General features: G+C 34.9%; 3 protein-coding genes across 6 annotated transcripts; 2 read left to right on the top strand and 1 right to left on the bottom strand.

Annotated features, from left to right (window-relative positions):
* The first annotated feature begins 1,504 nt into the window (after window positions 1-1,504).
* LOC105769575 (uncharacterized) lies at window positions 1,505-5,651 on the top strand. 2 transcript variants are annotated; one of them, XR_008196118.1, is made up of 10 exons: window positions 1,505-1,887; window positions 2,004-3,006; window positions 3,213-3,263; window positions 3,344-3,391; window positions 3,755-3,831; window positions 4,037-4,063; window positions 4,803-4,876; window positions 4,971-5,063; window positions 5,231-5,317; window positions 5,417-5,651. XR_008196118.1 is itself a non-coding variant. In XM_052631269.1 (9 exons), the coding sequence occupies exons 2-8, from the start codon at window positions 2,923-2,925 to the stop codon at window positions 5,033-5,035; spliced, it is 426 nt and encodes a 141-aa protein (XP_052487229.1). In that variant the 5' UTR covers window positions 1,505-1,887; window positions 2,004-2,922; the 3' UTR covers window positions 5,036-5,063; window positions 5,231-5,651. The 2 variants fall into 2 exon arrangements, 1 of the variants encoding a protein (XP_052487229.1); XM_052631269.1 differs by having other exon boundaries at window positions 5,231-5,651.
* Window positions 5,652-7,058: 1,407 nt separating this feature from the next.
* On the top strand, window positions 7,059-11,880 carry LOC105769574 (uncharacterized). Of its 2 annotated transcripts, none has more exons than XM_012590290.2 (12): window positions 7,059-7,208; window positions 7,412-7,747; window positions 8,126-8,217; window positions 8,364-8,557; window positions 9,384-9,423; window positions 9,557-9,638; window positions 9,787-9,864; window positions 9,947-10,072; window positions 10,374-10,495; window positions 11,147-11,186; window positions 11,363-11,437; window positions 11,580-11,880. In XM_012590290.2, exons 2-12 carry the CDS (start codon window positions 7,455-7,457, stop codon window positions 11,743-11,745), a joined length of 1,308 nt encoding a protein of 435 aa, XP_012445744.1. In that variant the 5' UTR covers window positions 7,059-7,208; window positions 7,412-7,454; the 3' UTR covers window positions 11,746-11,880. The 2 variants fall into 2 exon arrangements, with proteins under 2 accessions (XP_012445744.1, XP_012445743.1); XM_012590289.2 differs by having other exon boundaries at window positions 7,075-7,226.
* Window positions 11,881-12,370: 490 nt separating this feature from the next.
* On the bottom strand, window positions 12,371-16,589 carry LOC105771445 (uncharacterized). Of its 2 annotated transcripts, none has more exons than XM_012592916.2 (12): window positions 16,224-16,589; window positions 15,539-15,596; window positions 15,351-15,461; window positions 14,999-15,136; window positions 14,773-14,842; window positions 14,385-14,440; window positions 14,144-14,269; window positions 13,819-13,958; window positions 13,569-13,641; window positions 13,406-13,480; window positions 13,142-13,233; window positions 12,371-12,998 (listed from the first exon to the last, which is right to left on the bottom strand). In XM_012592916.2, exons 1-11 carry the CDS (start codon window positions 16,361-16,363, stop codon window positions 13,165-13,167), a joined length of 1,056 nt encoding a protein of 351 aa, XP_012448370.1. In that variant the 5' UTR covers window positions 16,364-16,589; the 3' UTR covers window positions 12,371-12,998; window positions 13,142-13,164. The 2 variants fall into 2 exon arrangements, with proteins under 2 accessions (XP_012448370.1, XP_012448369.1); XM_012592915.2 differs by having other exon boundaries at window positions 12,373-12,993.
* Between the last annotated feature and the right edge of the window lie 71 nt (window positions 16,590-16,660).

Here is a 16,660-nt window from a genome sequence, read left to right as displayed (position 1 = left end):
CGCAGAGGTTGGCTAGGTTTTGATTTCTTATTCGTTGAAGTAAAAGAACTGGAAGAAGTTCCAGCCCCCCAGAGAAACCCCAATAATTTTAAAAAAATTATAAAAATACAAAACATCCAAGTTTAGACAAAACTTTCTCCCCACAAACCCTATTTCATAATTTTTTGTTTTTTTTTTGTTTTTACTTAACAGCCACGTCATTTTCCGTTACACAGATAACGAAAAAGTACACAAAAAAACAAAACAAAATCGAAAGTTAGGTGACCAAAAACTAAAAATTGATAGTTGAGTGGCTAGCAAAGAAAATGAACTATAGTTAGATGACTTGTGGTTGAATTTATCCTTAAAGAAAACCTAGTTGTTTAGAAAAAACAGAAAGAAAAGCTAGTGAGGTCGTGCAATCCATAACGGTGGTCGGTAGTCAGAGTACAGTACAAAATAATATAGGTTAAAATCTGATATAAGTCCCTATCCTTTTCATAAATTAGGAATTTAGTCCCTATAGTTTTATTTTTAGGAATTTAATTCCTTTATTTTTAAAAATTTTAAAATTCAGGTCCAACTATTAAGATTATTTTGTTAAATTCAAGTTCATTGCAACATCATTGTTTAGTTATGTTGCTACCAAGTGAGTATTTTTATTTCAAAATGTCTCACCAACAAATTTAACAAAAAGAAACAATGTTAACAATTAAACTTGAATTTTGAAATTTGAAAATAAAAGGATTAAATCATTAAACATAAAACTATAAAATTAAATTCTTGAAAACAAAACTATAACGATTAAATTTTGACTTTATAAAGAACACGAAACCTATAACATATTTTAACTTGTAATATAATAAAGTATAACATACATTGTTTCAGCATCATTCCTTCAAAAATTGTAAATAGAAAGGAAGTCATATGATTTTAAAAATATAATTATTTGATACCAATAAGTGTTGAGGTAGTGGTAAGATATATTACAATATTAAAAGAAAATACAAGTTCGAATTTTAGAGATAATATTATTGAAAAGAACAATCATAAAATTCAATATGAAATGTTAAATGTATGCAACAAATATTAAAAAGTTATCATGCATCTTAATTAATATTTAAAAAACTTTACAGACAGAGACGATGAACAGTGCCTCTAAAATAGAAAAATATCACTTTGATCTCTTTAAATTTTATAAAATTATATATTAATAAATAGTAAAATAGATAAATTTTAATTTAATTATTTAAAAGTTATAAAAATATAAATAAAAAAATTGAGCCTCCAAAGATAATTCTGACTTCACCTCTCATTACAGGTGTCAAATAATGATCCAATTTTAGAAATATCTTACAAACCATTTATATGGTAAAATAGTAATGTGGTGAGAGACTGACTAGAATAGACATCAGACAACCTTCTAGGCCTTTATGGGCCTAAGTGTTTGATTAAGTTGGGGGCTTTTCCGAAGTCTATTCGGCTCACATTGGACTGTCAAATAAACATAGCATATCATTTGCAGCGTGCGGCGTAGCCTATCCAAATCCAAATGTAAATTCAAAACGTTTTAGCAACAGCATCCGGAAAAATCGCGGGTGTTGAACGTTGTACTGTGTTAGCTAAGAAGCGCTAGCTCAATTGAATCCCCTGCTTCCTTGGCGGCGCAAGTGCACCGAAGTTCAAGTGTTTTTATGCCTGTATTAGTTTGCATTAGTTGTTTCGCTAATGGCCTTTAGCAATGACATTGACCTATATGAAGTCTGGTGGCTAAAAGATGATCGGTGGCTGTTTAATACTTTTCTTTGTTGTTTTGAAGGTGAGTCTGCAATATTGCACATCCCTGAGCTAATGGGCAGTTAAATTCGTCCCAGATTGAACGAGTTTCTTCCCTTGATGCTCATGTTGGTAAGATTAATTGGCGAGTTTCTGTGTTAATCCAAAAAGCTTGTTCTTGGCATATAGTATAGGGCTTTTTTCGTAAAATCTACTTTGGCTAACTGTGTATATGTCTATAAAAACAGTGTTCTCCGGTGGCCATCTGGAAGACATGATAAATTGATTAGCATTGATGATGAAAATATTTTCTGATGGAGTTTATATTGTTCAAAAACAAAGCTGCCCATGTTACTAGCTGAATGCATTATCTTTGTCTTTCCGTCAGTGGTCTGTTTAGTAGTATGTGGCCAACTTCTTGGTTTTACATTGACGGTGGCAATGCATCATCACTAGAATACCTTCCTCAAAGGCGCAAAAGAGAAATTTGAAATGGGTACCATTAGTTACTCATTTTGTCCTTTTTATTCACTCTCGATATATTCAATATAGCTTCACCATGTCTTTTTTTGGAAATTGGTAACTTTGCATTTAGTTTAGACTCCATTTTCCATGGTATTGCAGTGGAACATTCACTACATCTCAGTGGCAATTACTATAAACCAAAAGTTTCTTTATACTCAACGGGGTATAAATTTTAATTCCCTTTCTGATGCTTATTTGGATCTTATTGCGGAAATCTGGGTGCAATCTATTCAGCTGGTATGCTTCATTACTTATTTGGTATTACACCGGATTCACATTACATAAACGCTGTTGTGGCAACTTGTGAATCGTCAGTCAAGTTTTGGAATCTACGTATAATGATGTATGTTGCCTTAGCATATCTTAGTTTTTCTATTAGTTAATAACTGTCTGATCTTATAGCTGGTGGTCATGTAATTTAGTACTCCGTTTCCCTCCTGATTTGTACTCCTTATCCGGTTCAAGGGGTTTCTATTTCCTCACCTGCCTTCCCTCATTGGAAAAAGGAGGGCAAGGGAGAAGGATCTTGTAACTTCTACCTCCATTCCTTGAGTTTTTTATGCAGATTGTTATTCTTAAAATTTTTAACCTTGATAGAGTTTTTCAATTTCGCTTGTTGTTTCGCTGTGGGTGACAACAGTTATGTATAATCTCAAGAAGGCAAATGCATACGAGTGTGCCATTATATGCAATGCTAACTATGATGTGAAGATAAAACATATACTTGTAAGTATATACGTTGCATATTATTCTACTTTAACATCACCTTAAAATTCTCTAGTGGCCGTTGCCGTATTTGCTTTTCTACTTGAATTGTTGTGATGCTCGTAGGAACATTGAATTTTAATGTATGGATGAAATGTTATGTTACTTTTTTCCTGTTTTATTTCTATAACTATGTGAACCTAAGATCTTTCATCTTTTATGGCTAGATATTTTACGCATCCAATGGTTATATAAGTTACAACAGTATCACTGACATGGTAAGGATGAGAAATTGGTAGTATATTTATACTGACTTATTTAAAATGTACTTATCGTTCTATTTCTATATGGTAAAAAGCTGCGGCCAAGCAGGAAACTCCCTGTCGAAAATCTTCCATGCACACATGTACACTTGCAAACCTCTAGCTTAATTATTTGCACATAAAGGGCTTTGAATCACTATCCCTATTATTTGCCAATATTAATAAGGTTACCGAGTATTCAGATGTTCATCGCATTTTCTAAAACAAAAATTTATCAATTTTCACGGGTGTTTGGGAATTTCAAAGAATGAAGTCAATCCTTTGTATTTTCTCAATAATAAGAGCCATCACTTATGACAATTAGTTTCTGAAATCAGTGAAAGCAATATATATCAATTAACAAATGGTGATAGCAGTTAGTGAATGAACCAATTTAAATGAGATGGAATTTTTGCTTGTTATTAACTCTGGGTTATTATTGTCACTTCTGTCACATGTCACTGCAGAAGGCGATCTGTGATACACTAATGGAATCACAGAAGGCCAGAATTCCTGTCAAAGAGCATCCTGGGCATATGCACTGGTAATTGAATTCCCCATCTTGTAGTTCTTTTTGCTTGAAGTCATTTTATGTTTATAAACTTTACACTTTTCCACTTAATTGTGTTATATTGAATTCCCAAATTTGAGTTTATGCCTTGATCTATTTGTCTTAAAAGGAAATGGGACTATTTTATATTCAGGTGCTTTTAATTTAATGATTGGTACTTGTTTAATAATGTGGGCAGGACATGGGCTGTTGCGTTTAATCCCGAGTATGATTTGCTATCTTGTACTTTCTCTTTTTCTTTGAAACTATTTGGACCCTAGCCTTTATCTTCAATAGTTTCTTTTTTTGGTACAACTATGAGGGTCTTGGCTTGTCTAGTGTTGTCAAGGCGTGTGCCTAGATGTGCTTGTCCCTTAGCACTAGGCAACAAAAGTGCTTCAAACTCATTTGATCAGGCGCACTCTTGGTGCACCTAGGCACACTTTTTTGTAAAGCAATAGGTATAAAAGGCTGCTTGATTAAAGTTCTTTTAATTTCTTTTATTTTCACCTTTACTAGTAAGAAAGAACTCTATACTTCTAAATATTTGAGTATTCAACTCTAGACATTGACCATAAGGAAATCATGCACATTAACTAATAAAAAAATGCATGTTTTCCGGATAAACTAGACAACACTTAAGAGTTTATTATGTCTTAAGCTTTATACACTCACTGACACACGCATATAAAACCTCACACATATCCATTTTGCACTTCACTCATGCTAGCGCTTTTTTTGCATGTGCCTGAAGCAATATAAGGGTTCTAGTGCCTAGAGTACCCCTTGTGCCGTTGACAATGCTGTCTAATCTGGTTACAAATATTCGTCTGAACTATGCCTGACAATGTCTTGCTCATGTAAATGCCATCATCTCTCTGCACGATGGTCACCATAAAAGAAACTGCAAATTCTTCTTTCATTTGTATTCTGGAGTTCTATCAACAAGAATTTTCCTTCTACAGGGTGCCGACACAAACTCATCTGTTAACTTGTGACTGGCTCCTATATATTCTGGTGATGAATCAACCTCTGGAAGGTAGTTTTATATCCTACATGTAAAATCCTCCACTTACTTCCTCGTTTATTTTTGGCCTACTCTGATACCATTTCCTTAACGTTTATTTTAACAGCACAGCTGAATCACCCACTCACTGGGCAGACCCATTACCTAATTCACCCTACAGTGGCCCTTTAATTTTTACAAGATTTTAATTTAGTAAAAGGTAAAATTACACTTTAGCCTCTTTAAAATGATAAAATTTTGATTTTATCTTTTAAAAATTATAAAGATATAAGCTATTAAAATTATAAAATTATATTTTAGCTCTCATAAAAATATACAATTTAATTTCGGATTACACAATAAATTTTTTGCTTCACCCTTCCCCAGGCCTTGCAATTTTTGACTTCGCCCTTCCCAGGCCTTGCTTGTTCTGATGAGATTTGTAAATTTGCTTCATTGTCCTATGATGGCAAGGTAAGAACTCTTAACCGTACAAGTCTGAGAACTAGAAACGTAACGAGGCTTACAGGCGGTTGTAAGATCAGTTTGATTGATACTTTTCATTTAATTCAGCTGGTCGTTGAATCAATTAAGGCTCTCCTTTCAAGAAAACAAAGGTTATTTATTGTCTAGAAAGTACCGGATCATTAACAGCGTCATTGTGAGGATGTCCAAAATATTTAGGTAACTTAGGGTGGGTTTGAATTGGCGACTGAGTGTAGTGTGGTGCGGTGTGTTTAACTTATTTTTTGTCTCATGCAACAGTATCGCTACAATATTTAATCTAACCGTCACCGTTGTTTTTACACTAACCGCAGGTAAATACACCATCCATCTAAATTTATCCTTACAGTCTTTTTAATACAATGATACTGGCAGTTTGACACGGTGATAGGAAGCAAGTAAATGGAGTGCTTTAAGGGCTGGTGACATTTGCAGCCACTCTCTTCTTGATTAATGTTCACACTAAAAATACAAATTACCATGAGACGAAAATAGAACTGTGCTTTCGCTCTCTACACTTCACTTGTGCGACTTACAGGAATTTATTTAATTGAAAATTTTCTAAAAAATGGTCATTCAAAATCAAACCATCAGCACTACGACACCACCAAATGTTCTTTTCCCATTTGGACAACTAATCAAAGATTCCGCTGGAGAATGGACTAGCATGATATCTAATTGTTTTATCAGGTGGCGATTTGGAAAAGAAGAAACATATAACCATAAGCAAGGCATGGTAAAATATTGTATGTGTACAAAAGATTGCATAATTTTCTTTACGTTTTGGAGGAAAGTCTACATGGGAACCCCCTTTTTTGAGTGATATACTAGTGGTTCTGATTTATTGAATTGTGAAGTAGAAGCTGATGCAAGCAAGCAAGCAAAGTCTCGGAGGGATAACATCAACTACATGGCCACTAGTAAAATGTAGGGACTTTTGTGTTGCGCAGCGGGTCACTATTGAAGTGAAAGCAAAGGGTGGTGAAAAGTACCAACAATCCACAAATTTAGATTTGGTCTATAATTATACGCAACACACAAACACAGAGCAAGTAATATTCTTGATGAGACACGAAGCTTATCCAAACAAATGAAAAGGTAATTTGATTTTTCTTCGATTTAGTTTCCTCGTCCAGAGGCAGAGGCCTGAGCAGTGGCAGGGTGCTTTTTTTCTTTTTCTTACACTTGGCAGTTCCGGTCACCACAAATGTCTTGCCACGTTTTACATGACACGCAAGCTCCCTCCTTTTCAGCTTATCCGCAATTAAATCTCATGGTAAACAGGTGGCTTGCCATGTCATTAAAGGGTGACGTGTTGACACGCAAGTGGAAGGAAAAAAGGTACGCGCCGCACTCGGCAGCCGTTTCAACTTTCAATTTCTCTCTCCTTTTGCTTGGATAAGGTGGGGATATTGAAGTTTAGACTTGAGACCTAGCGTTTTGCATCTTTTAAAAATAAATTTCAATCAAGGAGTCCGTTTCAAATCTGTGCCCTCTCGTTTCGGCTTTGCAATGGGTATAAGCAAATCTAGTTTTGACAGTGAGAACATAAAACTATGATTATTAGCCTTAAAAAATGTCCTAAAATTAAAAAAAAAAAAGTAATCATAAGAATGAAAGATAGTGACGACAGATGTGGAGAACATGTGGCAGATCTAGAGAGGCATAAAGGATACAAAAACCCGCAAAGCGGGACCCGATTGTATGATTAAATCCCGGGATTCGCATTGCATTGCCAAGGCCAACAACCAACCAAGCTCAGAGGATCAGTTTCAGTGCTGAAGAGCTGAGCCACCGATCTGATTTATTTCTCTCGACCCACCCCAGTCGCTGGGCTAGCGAGTCGCACTTACCAAAGAAGGTCATCTCTCCGTCAAATGTTTGTATTCCCTCTTCAACCCAAAGATTCTCCCCAAATTCTCTCCTCCGTTTGCATTGCCCGACCCTCCCTCTAATTTTCCGATTCCCCCTTTCTAACTTCTACCTAACCTCTTATCTTCATCTCTCTCTGTCTACTAACGCCTCGTTTCTTCTTCTTCTTCTTCTTCTTCTTTGTTCGTATAGCTTCAAGGGTTTCTTTTGGCAAATCCATGGCATTATCTTAATTATGGTGGCGAGTTCCAGAGGATTCACGACTCAGCTTGAGTTGAAGCTCTCCACGCTCTTCATCTCCTATGGATTGGCGCCGAGTAAAAAGAAGAGAATGTGCTTTCCTCGTGATCCGCTCACTATATTGAGTCGAATCAGTTGCTGCTGCTCCGAACCCGTGGTTCCGGTTCGGAGAGGCAGTGGTTCAGGCAAGAGCAATGAGAAGGTGGAGGATTGGCGATTCGACTCCAAGAAAAGCCCTCACAGGGTTCGAGTCCAGGCCTCTTCCGCAATGCCGTTCGCTTCAGCTCAGTATGTCGCGCTCTTCTAACACTATTTTGTTTCACATCTATCTTGGAATGTGTTTTGCGTATAGTATATTCTTCCAATTCGCGTATATTTATACTCATATTGCTCGTTGAAGTGCATAATGGTTTTCTGAATTTCTTATTTATGTGTACTTTTTTTTATCGAAACAACAGGATGAGTGACTTGCTGTTTTAGGTGTTCCATTTTGAGAATAGGATTTGAATATTTTCTTTTCAGGCTCTGAAGTTAATCTCTTTGTTCTTTATCGCCACATCCACAAAAGCTTGTTGCTTGTAGGATCTCTTTTTTGTTGAATGAAGAAAATTAAAATGTTGTGATCACTGCCAATTTACCATTGTTTTTACGTTATGATCGCTACAGATCTCGATTTCCTTCCAAACAGGAAAAGTTCTACTCTCGGTGCACCCCACGGAATTCTGGTCCTCAGTCTCGTGATACTCCACCAAAAAGAGGTAACAAACGATGCTCTTTAAACTGTGGAGAGCTTTTATTATGAAATTCTCGCTGTGATTGTTTATATCTTTGGAATTTCTAATGGCATTTAATTAACCATGCCTAACAAGGACAAGGTGGTTGTTCCTTTGTTTCTTCATTGTAGACACTGGTATAGCAAATGAGAAAGATTGGGGCATTAGTTTGTTAAATGAGAGTGTTAATGAGTCTGGCACAAATGAAGATGGCAGTACCTGGTATCAAGAAAGTGGGGAAGACCTTGGTGAAAATGGGCACCGATGTAGATGGACTAGGATGGGTGGTAAATCCCACGATGGTTCCTCTGAATGGAAGGAAACGGTATAAAATCATTCTTTTAGTATGACATTTTTATTTATGAGTTTTGTTGATCTTAAAGTGGCAATGGAGAAGCAATTCCTATGATCTTTCATATATGGATGAACATGGGCCTATGACTGTAGATTAAGGCAATTAGGTGTTGTGTTTGCCATCGTAGTTGCTGAGAAAATATGGCAATATTACAAGAGATGTACGTTTTGAACATTCAAATCTTGTCGAGAAAAACAACCTTCAAATCAATCGTTTTAAGTGAATTCATTCTTGGGAGAAATTTCTTTCTGTTTCGCTGAAACATGGAAAAGATTTCTAAGAGGCCATCATTTACCATGATTTCTAAAGTACTCAAAGTTCTGCATGTTGAATGCAATTTGCTAATTGGCCAGCTTTTGGTGATTGTTATCATGCCCTAGCATCTCTTTCTGTATTCAAAATGATCAATATATTAAGTGGCATTATTTTGAAGCATATATTTGTTATTAGAATTTAAAAGAAATAACTCTAATTCAGTTAGAATATTCTTTTGTGCTTTGCAACAACAATAGATTAATCAGCCGACTTTTGTTTATTTAGGACGTGAGGCCATGTTAACTCATGAAATTTTCAAGGGTCTGTAGCTTAAGAGATCTAGGCGCTCAAATTGGGTTATTCACATTTAATGTTAGTTAATTAAGGAAGAAAATATGAACTTTAAAGACTTTGAGAGTGGAATCTAAAATCTACTAGCTAACGGTAATGATTTTTCTGATTCTGTTACTTAACATTGTTTTTATAACCATATTAAGTATCATCCCAGGTGGTTAATTGGATTTATTGATCTCCTTGACAGTGGTGGGAGAAAAGTGACTGGAGTGGATACAAAGAGCTAGGTACTTTTAGTTACCTTTTCCCTGCTTAATTTCATGAACTTAATTGTGGTAATATCGCATGGTTTGTTCTTGCTAAAATAAATTTAAAATAATCTGAGCATGGATTTGCCAAACTTTTATTTTTATCTCATAGGCGTTGAGAAATCAGGAAGAAATGCTGAAGGAGACTCATGGTGGGAAACTTGGCAAGAGGTGCTTCATCAAGATGAATGGAGGTCACTATTTGCACATTATTTAACTGATCAGGAAACATATAACTTTACATCCATAAATTATCATATAGAGACAAAAAAGGATTTTTCCAGTTTGCCATTCCCGCAATTTATCATCAATACAATCATTACTGGATTTCTGAAAATGCAGTAATTTAGCGAGGATAGAGAGGAGTGCTCAGAAGGAAGCTAAATCAGGCAGTGAAAATGCTGGTTGGCATGAGAAATGGTATGAAATCCATGGTATTAAATACCATTTTTATAATGAATTCCTATTATCAATACTACATATGATAAACCTAATTTGGTAGGTGGGAGAAGTATGATGCTAAAGGCTGGACAGAAAAAGGGGCACATAAGTATGGTAGACTGAATGAACAGTCATGGTGGGAGAAGTGGGGAGAGCATTATGATGGAAGTGGATCTGTTCTCAAATGGTAATTTTTCAATTAGCCTTTATGCAGAATCATTCAGTGTACTAGTGTGGACTACTAGATTTTTATTACTAGTAGTTCTAACTTGTGATCTTTTTTTATATGAATTTACTATCCTAAGATGGTAATATGACTGAAACTGTATCATACCATGTTTTTTCTGATTATCTTCATAAGAATACTTGAATTGATATTGGATTATAAAATTCTTCCCTTTATATTCTCATATTTGTCAGGCCACCGCCATCCCACTTCAAGTGCTTTCCTATGGTTATATTAAAATTTCTGTTTTTATAATATGCAGGACAGATAAATGGGCTGAGACTGAATTGGGAACTAAATGGGGAGATAAGTGGGAAGAGAAGTTCTTTGCTGGTATTGGCTCGCGTCAAGGGGAAACATGGCATGTATCTCCGAGTGGCGAACGTATGTATAGTCATTTCATTTTCTCTGTGTGTGAATTGTGATGCTTTTACAATTTTCCAAAGTTTTTTGTTTTCTAGTTTAGGTTGTACATAATATCTCATAGGTTGGATAAGTAACCATATTTGCTTATCCTTAAGCAAAAACTATCCTATATATTTGTCAAAAGTTTGCATTTAGCATGACAACTGTATCAGTAGGCGAAAACCTGCAGAAGATCTCAAAAATCAGTTTATGCCGAAATGAATTGCTTAATTGGTGTTACAAGGAACTTTTGGGGACAATTTATTTTTCCAATGTAGCCTATGTTGATCTACCAATGAGAAATGAAATTTATGTATGGGTACATAACAAGAAAGCTTCTGTCTTAGTTGGAAGTAAAGGCTAAGTAGTTGAATATTGTTCCCTTTCATAGAATTAACAATGATCAGTAGAATCCATCAACACTCTGAAGGCAGGCTTTAATGGTTGCTAATCTCATTCAGTACAATGGATTTATATTGTATGATTTTTTTTCCTTTTTGGTATATAGAAGTGACCTAAGGGATGTTTATCCTAAAGTTCCTCTATAAAGTTCAAGCAATTTGTGGTATTTCATGTTTGTGTTTGTTGCTCATATTGATTCTTGTTGCTAAGATATTCTTGATCTCTTAGGCTGGTCAAGAAAATGGGGTGAGGAGCATTTTGGAAACGGGTATGAAACAGGACTTCAAACTTTTAAACTTTTTGATGTTAATAAGCTAGAATTTGCATGTATTAACTGCGCATCTTCTTCTTATGCTAGATTACATTGTGAAATTAGACCCAGGCTTTTTTTATTTGATCATGTCTATCCACGGGAGAGACTAATTTGCTTTTTGATATAAACAGAAAAGTTCACAAATATGGAAAGAGCACAACTGGTGAAAGCTGGGATATTGTTGTTGACGAAGAGACGTACTATGAGTAAGAGCTTGCGGCTTTTGGCTTAGTTGAACAGTTTGTAAATGCTTTTATTTTTGAGTTAATATGAGAAAGAGTACATGTAATATATGATTGTGAAGATAGTTTGCAACAGAAATCTGATAAGCGTTCGCTTTTGTTGAAGGAGTGAACCTCACTATGGATGGGCAGATGTGGTGGGCGACTCAAGCCAGTTGCTATCCATACAACCTCGGGAGAGGCCGCCTGGTGTCTACCCTCCCCTTGATTTTGGGTCATCGCCTCGTCCAGGTGATGACCAATCAGACAAACCTCCCACTTCAGCATCATGAGGAGACCTTTTTTTTTAATTAATTAATTAATTTTTGTTTTAGGTGGTTCCTATCATTTAATCATATTGGTTTGAACTCCAAACATGTGTTAGGAGACATTTTGGATTATTTCAGTGTGATTGATTCATTTTTCGATTGGTGCTTCTGCTGTGGTAAATTTAGAAATTGCCCCTAGGGGATATTTGAAAGGTGTCTAAGAATTCATGTTTCTTAGGGTAGTTAATCAAAGCCCTTCACTAAATGTGTATTTGATTGGGTAGAAAAGTGGAGAGATGAAAGGAGGGAGTGGAAAAGTGAAAAGAAAATATAATTTAGATTGTGATTGGTTAGAAAGAAAAATAAAAAGAAAGAAAATAGAAAAGATGATATTTTTTAACCTAGGGGAAATGAAAAGTGTCTGTTAATTCAAAATTATATATTTTTAAAATGTTTTATATATATATTTTCATTTTCAACTTACCAAGGGTGGAAACAAAGTTACTTTTTTTCATCATTCCTGTTAAGCACTTGTGAAAAGAAAAAACTATATTTTCAATTCTAATTTTATTTATCCATCTATTTTCATCTTTCAATTTTTTTTATTTTCACCTATTCTTGGACATCCACCAAACTTATGGTATCTTAAATAAAAACATTTTCTCTCACCGTGTCATGCATGATCTACTTGTATAATTCAAAACAACCTTGTCTTTTAACCTCTGGTAAACAGCAAATGGCAAGAAGAGATGAAAATGAAAAGTCTACAATAAGAACGTAGTGAAAATGCAAAGGTACCACTAATTCATCTTAACTAATACAAAATCACTATTGATACCCATTTTTAGTACTGAATATTATTTAAGTTGAATTAAGTGAAAATTTTTGTATTAGTCTTTGTCAATCAAACTTAATTTGTTTTAGTACAAGTCAATTGAATCAAACAAGAAATATTCCATTATATGCGAGCATAATAAAACTAACCTTATTAAGTTTTACATAATTAGAAATCATTTAATAAAAGCTAAAAGTCGTGGAATTTGAAATTCCACTTAAAGAATTTTCACCTAATTACATCATTTTTTCTTAACGATTTGACATAAAAAATAATGAAGGAAATTCACAAAAGAAAAATAATACTTTTGTTTAGGCCATGGATTGATGATTAATCCTACCGTTGAAACACAACATCCATGAGTCCTTTTAGTCATTGCAAAAGAATCAGCTTGATCAGACCACAAATGTCCTTCCAATCATTGACTTGATCAAAACCTACACTTAAGATGTAAGATTAAACTATAATTAATTATTCCAATAACTTGAGCTATTTAATTTTAATTATTTATTCAAGTTGAATAAAAAACTCAAAATATTTAATTTTAAAAAATTTAATCGGTTTTCAAATTCTATTCACCCCTACCTATTTCTTCATATTAGTGGGATTCACATCAAGCACACGGGTCCCAGTTTAAAAAGTGTGAAAAAAGAAGCACACCACTGGTCCATAACTCTCTGGATACATAAACAAAATCTTTGTTAGTTGTTACTCAAAATAAACTAACTAGTTTACAACCAAAAAAATAGAACAAAGTTCAGAATTGTATATATATGTCTGTATGTCATATTCGTATATTATGAGAACCAAAATGAAACAGACAATGAGTGTCAAGCAATCGGCTTTAACCTTGAAGGTGGTCTGGTCTATTGGATTGAACATTTTAAAGCAGTCTGCACCTGAGGCTTTATCATCTCCATAGATCTGCCATCCAACATGCAAGTTTCTAAATGTCAATGAGGTAACTTTGCTTTAAATTATTCAATGAAAACACTGTTTGCATTTCAAATACCTCAAAGGTGAATGCCATGGGCACTCTCACAACATCATACATGTAATCTGTTGCTGTCCCATGTGCCAGATACCTGAAATCAGTAACATTCAAATATATCACTGCTCCTGCTCCAACTAGAAAGAGTTCTTAGTATTAAATGCCCATTCATGGAGTAATATAAGTATATACTATATGCCTCAACATAACTATAATGATGCTACCACAAATTAGCACAAATCATCATTGCTTCAAGTATGAGAATACAAACCCGACCGCAGTTCCACCTGAACCGACCAAGCAACGCTTGCTGCAATAAAGAACATTGAGTTCATCAAGCAACTCTCTCATTCGTTGTGATGGCAACCCATCAGGGGTGCTTTTTTTGTGGTCATATGGCATAAACAGTCCCTACAAAAATGAATTATAAAAAGAAAAAGGTCATACAGGCAGCATATCAGACCTATCCCTGAGAGCAAAAAGGACCCAAAGCATAAAACAAGATTATCCAAGATTCCACATCCAAAGTTTTTGTCTTGTTCCAATTAGTTTTGTCATGTGGGGATGCATATTGCAAATAGAACAGGATTGCTTACATCCGTCCCAGAGTGCACGTTGACCCATATGTGAGGATTAAAGGATACGGCAAGTTCCCGCATGATTTGGGTTTCAGGCTCGCTAAAAGGAGCAGTTCCAGGATACTCTTCAGCTGGATCATAGTCCTACATGATTGAAGGAATTTTTTCAATGAAAAAAGGCCTCGCCATGTAAATGGATACAAAACTTAAACTATATGAAATAGAGTTTGCATGAAGAAAATGCAAAGGCAAAATGAACCTTTTCCTTCTTTCCCCAGTCAACAGCCCAATTCCGGTTGAGATCAACTCCTCTCCCTGCCAAAAAAAACCAATTTCTTAACCAAAGGATACTAGATATTTTTATATCACATCTAGTTCTACCACCAGTCCCTTTACTTTTCAGACTTTTGAAATTTAGCCCCTCTGCTTTTAATATCAGGATCTGATTTAAAAATTAAAGTATTGTTAATATTACTGTTAACTGACTTCTGTTAAATTAAAGTATTTGTTATTAATTTTCAAACCAGACGAGCAGATAGATTAAATTCTTGGAAATAAAAATATAGATATTAAATTTCGAAAGTCCGAAGATTATAGAGACTAAGGGCATATTTAAACCTTTATATTATTGTGATAAATTGCATTACCATTTCTCCTTTCACAAAGTTCTCCTGCATCAACAATCTTGCGGCCATTCAAATTCTCTATTGGCACTATCTAACATATTATTTGGACATTAGCAGTGAAGTTAGTACAACATACATTAAATAACAAAATCTTGATCATACTTCCTCCAATGACAGATGGTACATTAGTTCATGCTGTGTGAAAACACAAAAGGCTAGAATGTTGTTGCAAGTATATAAAATATACCTTTATAACTACATTCTCGAGGGTATCATGCAAGGAAGCAGGGTCCATTTCGGGTGGAAACTGTTCTTCGCCTAAGGCCGATAAGATCCGTAAAGCTAGTTCCGACGAAATAAGCTCCCGTGCGTGCTGGCCAAAACTCTGGAAGACAAGGAATTATCCGTCAAAAACACCATAAATGACCAACCTGAGATCATCTATTAGCTTACACATCAATCAGTCAGGCTAGAAACAAAGTTAACAAAACAAGGTGGTTGTGCTTCCCATATGTTCCAATCTTTAATACCTAAGGAGAAAAAAGATAAATTGTTCTTCCCATAATATTTACCAAACATTATTATGGCAAGTAACTTACAAGAAGGATCCGGAGCTTGGACTTGTCATCACTCTGTTCCCAATTCTGGGAATAAGTAACAACTGTGATATCTGCCTTGTAGTCTTTGGTCCCAGCTTGAATGGTTTCTACCTGCTTATGGTACTAAGAATATTAAAGCAAATCCTCTACACGATAATTGTTTTCAAGTAAATTGTTACTCCACCTACAGTGAGTTTGTCAGGGTGTCGATGGACCAAAGACTTAATCTTTTCAATCAAACCTTCACTGCAAAATTGTGTAAGAGTGAATTAAAATAACAAATCTCTTAAAATCCCAATGTCCCAAGGTACTTTTTGAACCAAAGATCTAAAATCCTAGTTAGGCAGCAAGTTTAAAATCTGACATTCGAATATGCTTTGGAGTAGGTCATTTTGATACAAGTTTCTTGTTAGAGAAAGAAATCACCTGAGTCATAATGGCATTACTATTTTATCTAATGAGAGATAGAATAGTTGCTCATATGCATAGAGGTTATGGGTTTAAATCGTCAGCACTTGAAAGATGTCTTGCGTTTTAATAGCATAAATTTGTATTACCATGTTAGATTTTGAGTTCAAAACTTTCATTTAACTACTAAAATATTAATGAAAATTTAAGCAAAGCGAAGAACATAAAAAAGCATACATAAAGCAAGTTCAAGGTTTCATCATGAGAATATTAATGTGGAAAAGGATGTTCCTTTATGCATAGGGGAAGGTCCTGTTCCCTTTAATTCAAATGGTCAAAATATTTTTCTAATTCTTCTAAACAAATATACTCAAAATTTCTAATTTTATTTTGGTTCCTAATATGCCTTCAGGCATGAATTTGGTGATGCATTCATATTAAAACAAAGAAACAAAAAGTACATACCCGGAATGATAGAGATGGTGGTTGATGGGAGTCCAAGAATGTTGAGTGGTATTGGCATTAGCGTAAACGAAAGAGAAAATTGGGAAAGCAGCAAAACCGGAGAGGTAAATAATAAAGAAGAGATGATATGAAGCAGCCATTGTCCCACAGAATGAGATGAAAAACGCTGCTCTGAAGATAATCTAAATAGCCAAGAGAATTGTTCCATTATATCAAAGGCTTCCGGTGGTTGGATGATGAGAATGAGAAATGTGTGGGTTTGTGAGTTTGCCTCCTGGATTTTCGACGTTCAACGCCCTTCTTCTCCTATTTCATATACAAGAACTAGATTACTTCCTGCTATGTCGGGGCTTCTTCTAAATCTTCTTTTCTTAATTATGGAAACTACATTTATTATCATTAGATGTTAGCTATAAATACATCGTCTAGAGAAAATT

This window comes from Gossypium raimondii, chromosome 5, assembly GCF_025698545.1.
Source record: "Gossypium raimondii isolate GPD5lz chromosome 5, ASM2569854v1, whole genome shotgun sequence".
In the NCBI taxonomy this organism is placed as follows: Eukaryota; Viridiplantae; Streptophyta; class Magnoliopsida; order Malvales; family Malvaceae; genus Gossypium; species Gossypium raimondii.
This window is presented reverse-complemented; position numbering and strand designations above follow the sequence as displayed.

Excerpts from the sequence above, each read along its gene's own strand:
- LOC105771445 (XM_012592916.2), bottom strand. The coding sequence starts at position 16,363 with ATGGCTGCTTCATATCATCTCTTCTTTATTATTTACCTCTCCGGTTTT. Across the intron at positions 15,462-15,538 it reads GACACCCTGACAAACTCACT|GTAGAAACCATTCAAGCTGG; the intron begins GTAGGTGGAGTA and ends TACCATAAGCAG. Across the intron at positions 13,234-13,405 it reads TAGACCAGACCACCTTCAAG|AGAGTTATGGACCAGTGGTG; the intron begins GTTAAAGCCGAT and ends TTATGTATCCAG.
- LOC105769575 (XM_052631269.1), top strand. The coding sequence starts at position 2,923 with ATGTATAATCTCAAGAAGGCAAATGCATACGAGTGTGCCATTATATGC. Across the intron at positions 3,007-3,212 it reads TGAAGATAAAACATATACTT|ATATTTTACGCATCCAATGG; the intron begins GTAAGTATATAC and ends TTTTATGGCTAG. Across the intron at positions 3,392-3,754 it reads AAAATCTTCCATGCACACAT|AAGGCGATCTGTGATACACT; the intron begins GTACACTTGCAA and ends ATGTCACTGCAG.
- LOC105769574 (XM_012590290.2), top strand. The coding sequence starts at position 7,455 with ATGGTGGCGAGTTCCAGAGGATTCACGACTCAGCTTGAGTTGAAGCTC. Across the intron at positions 9,424-9,556 it reads GAGTGGATACAAAGAGCTAG|GCGTTGAGAAATCAGGAAGA; the intron begins GTACTTTTAGTT and ends TTTATCTCATAG. Across the intron at positions 9,865-9,946 it reads GCTGGTTGGCATGAGAAATG|GTGGGAGAAGTATGATGCTA; the intron begins GTATGAAATCCA and ends CTAATTTGGTAG.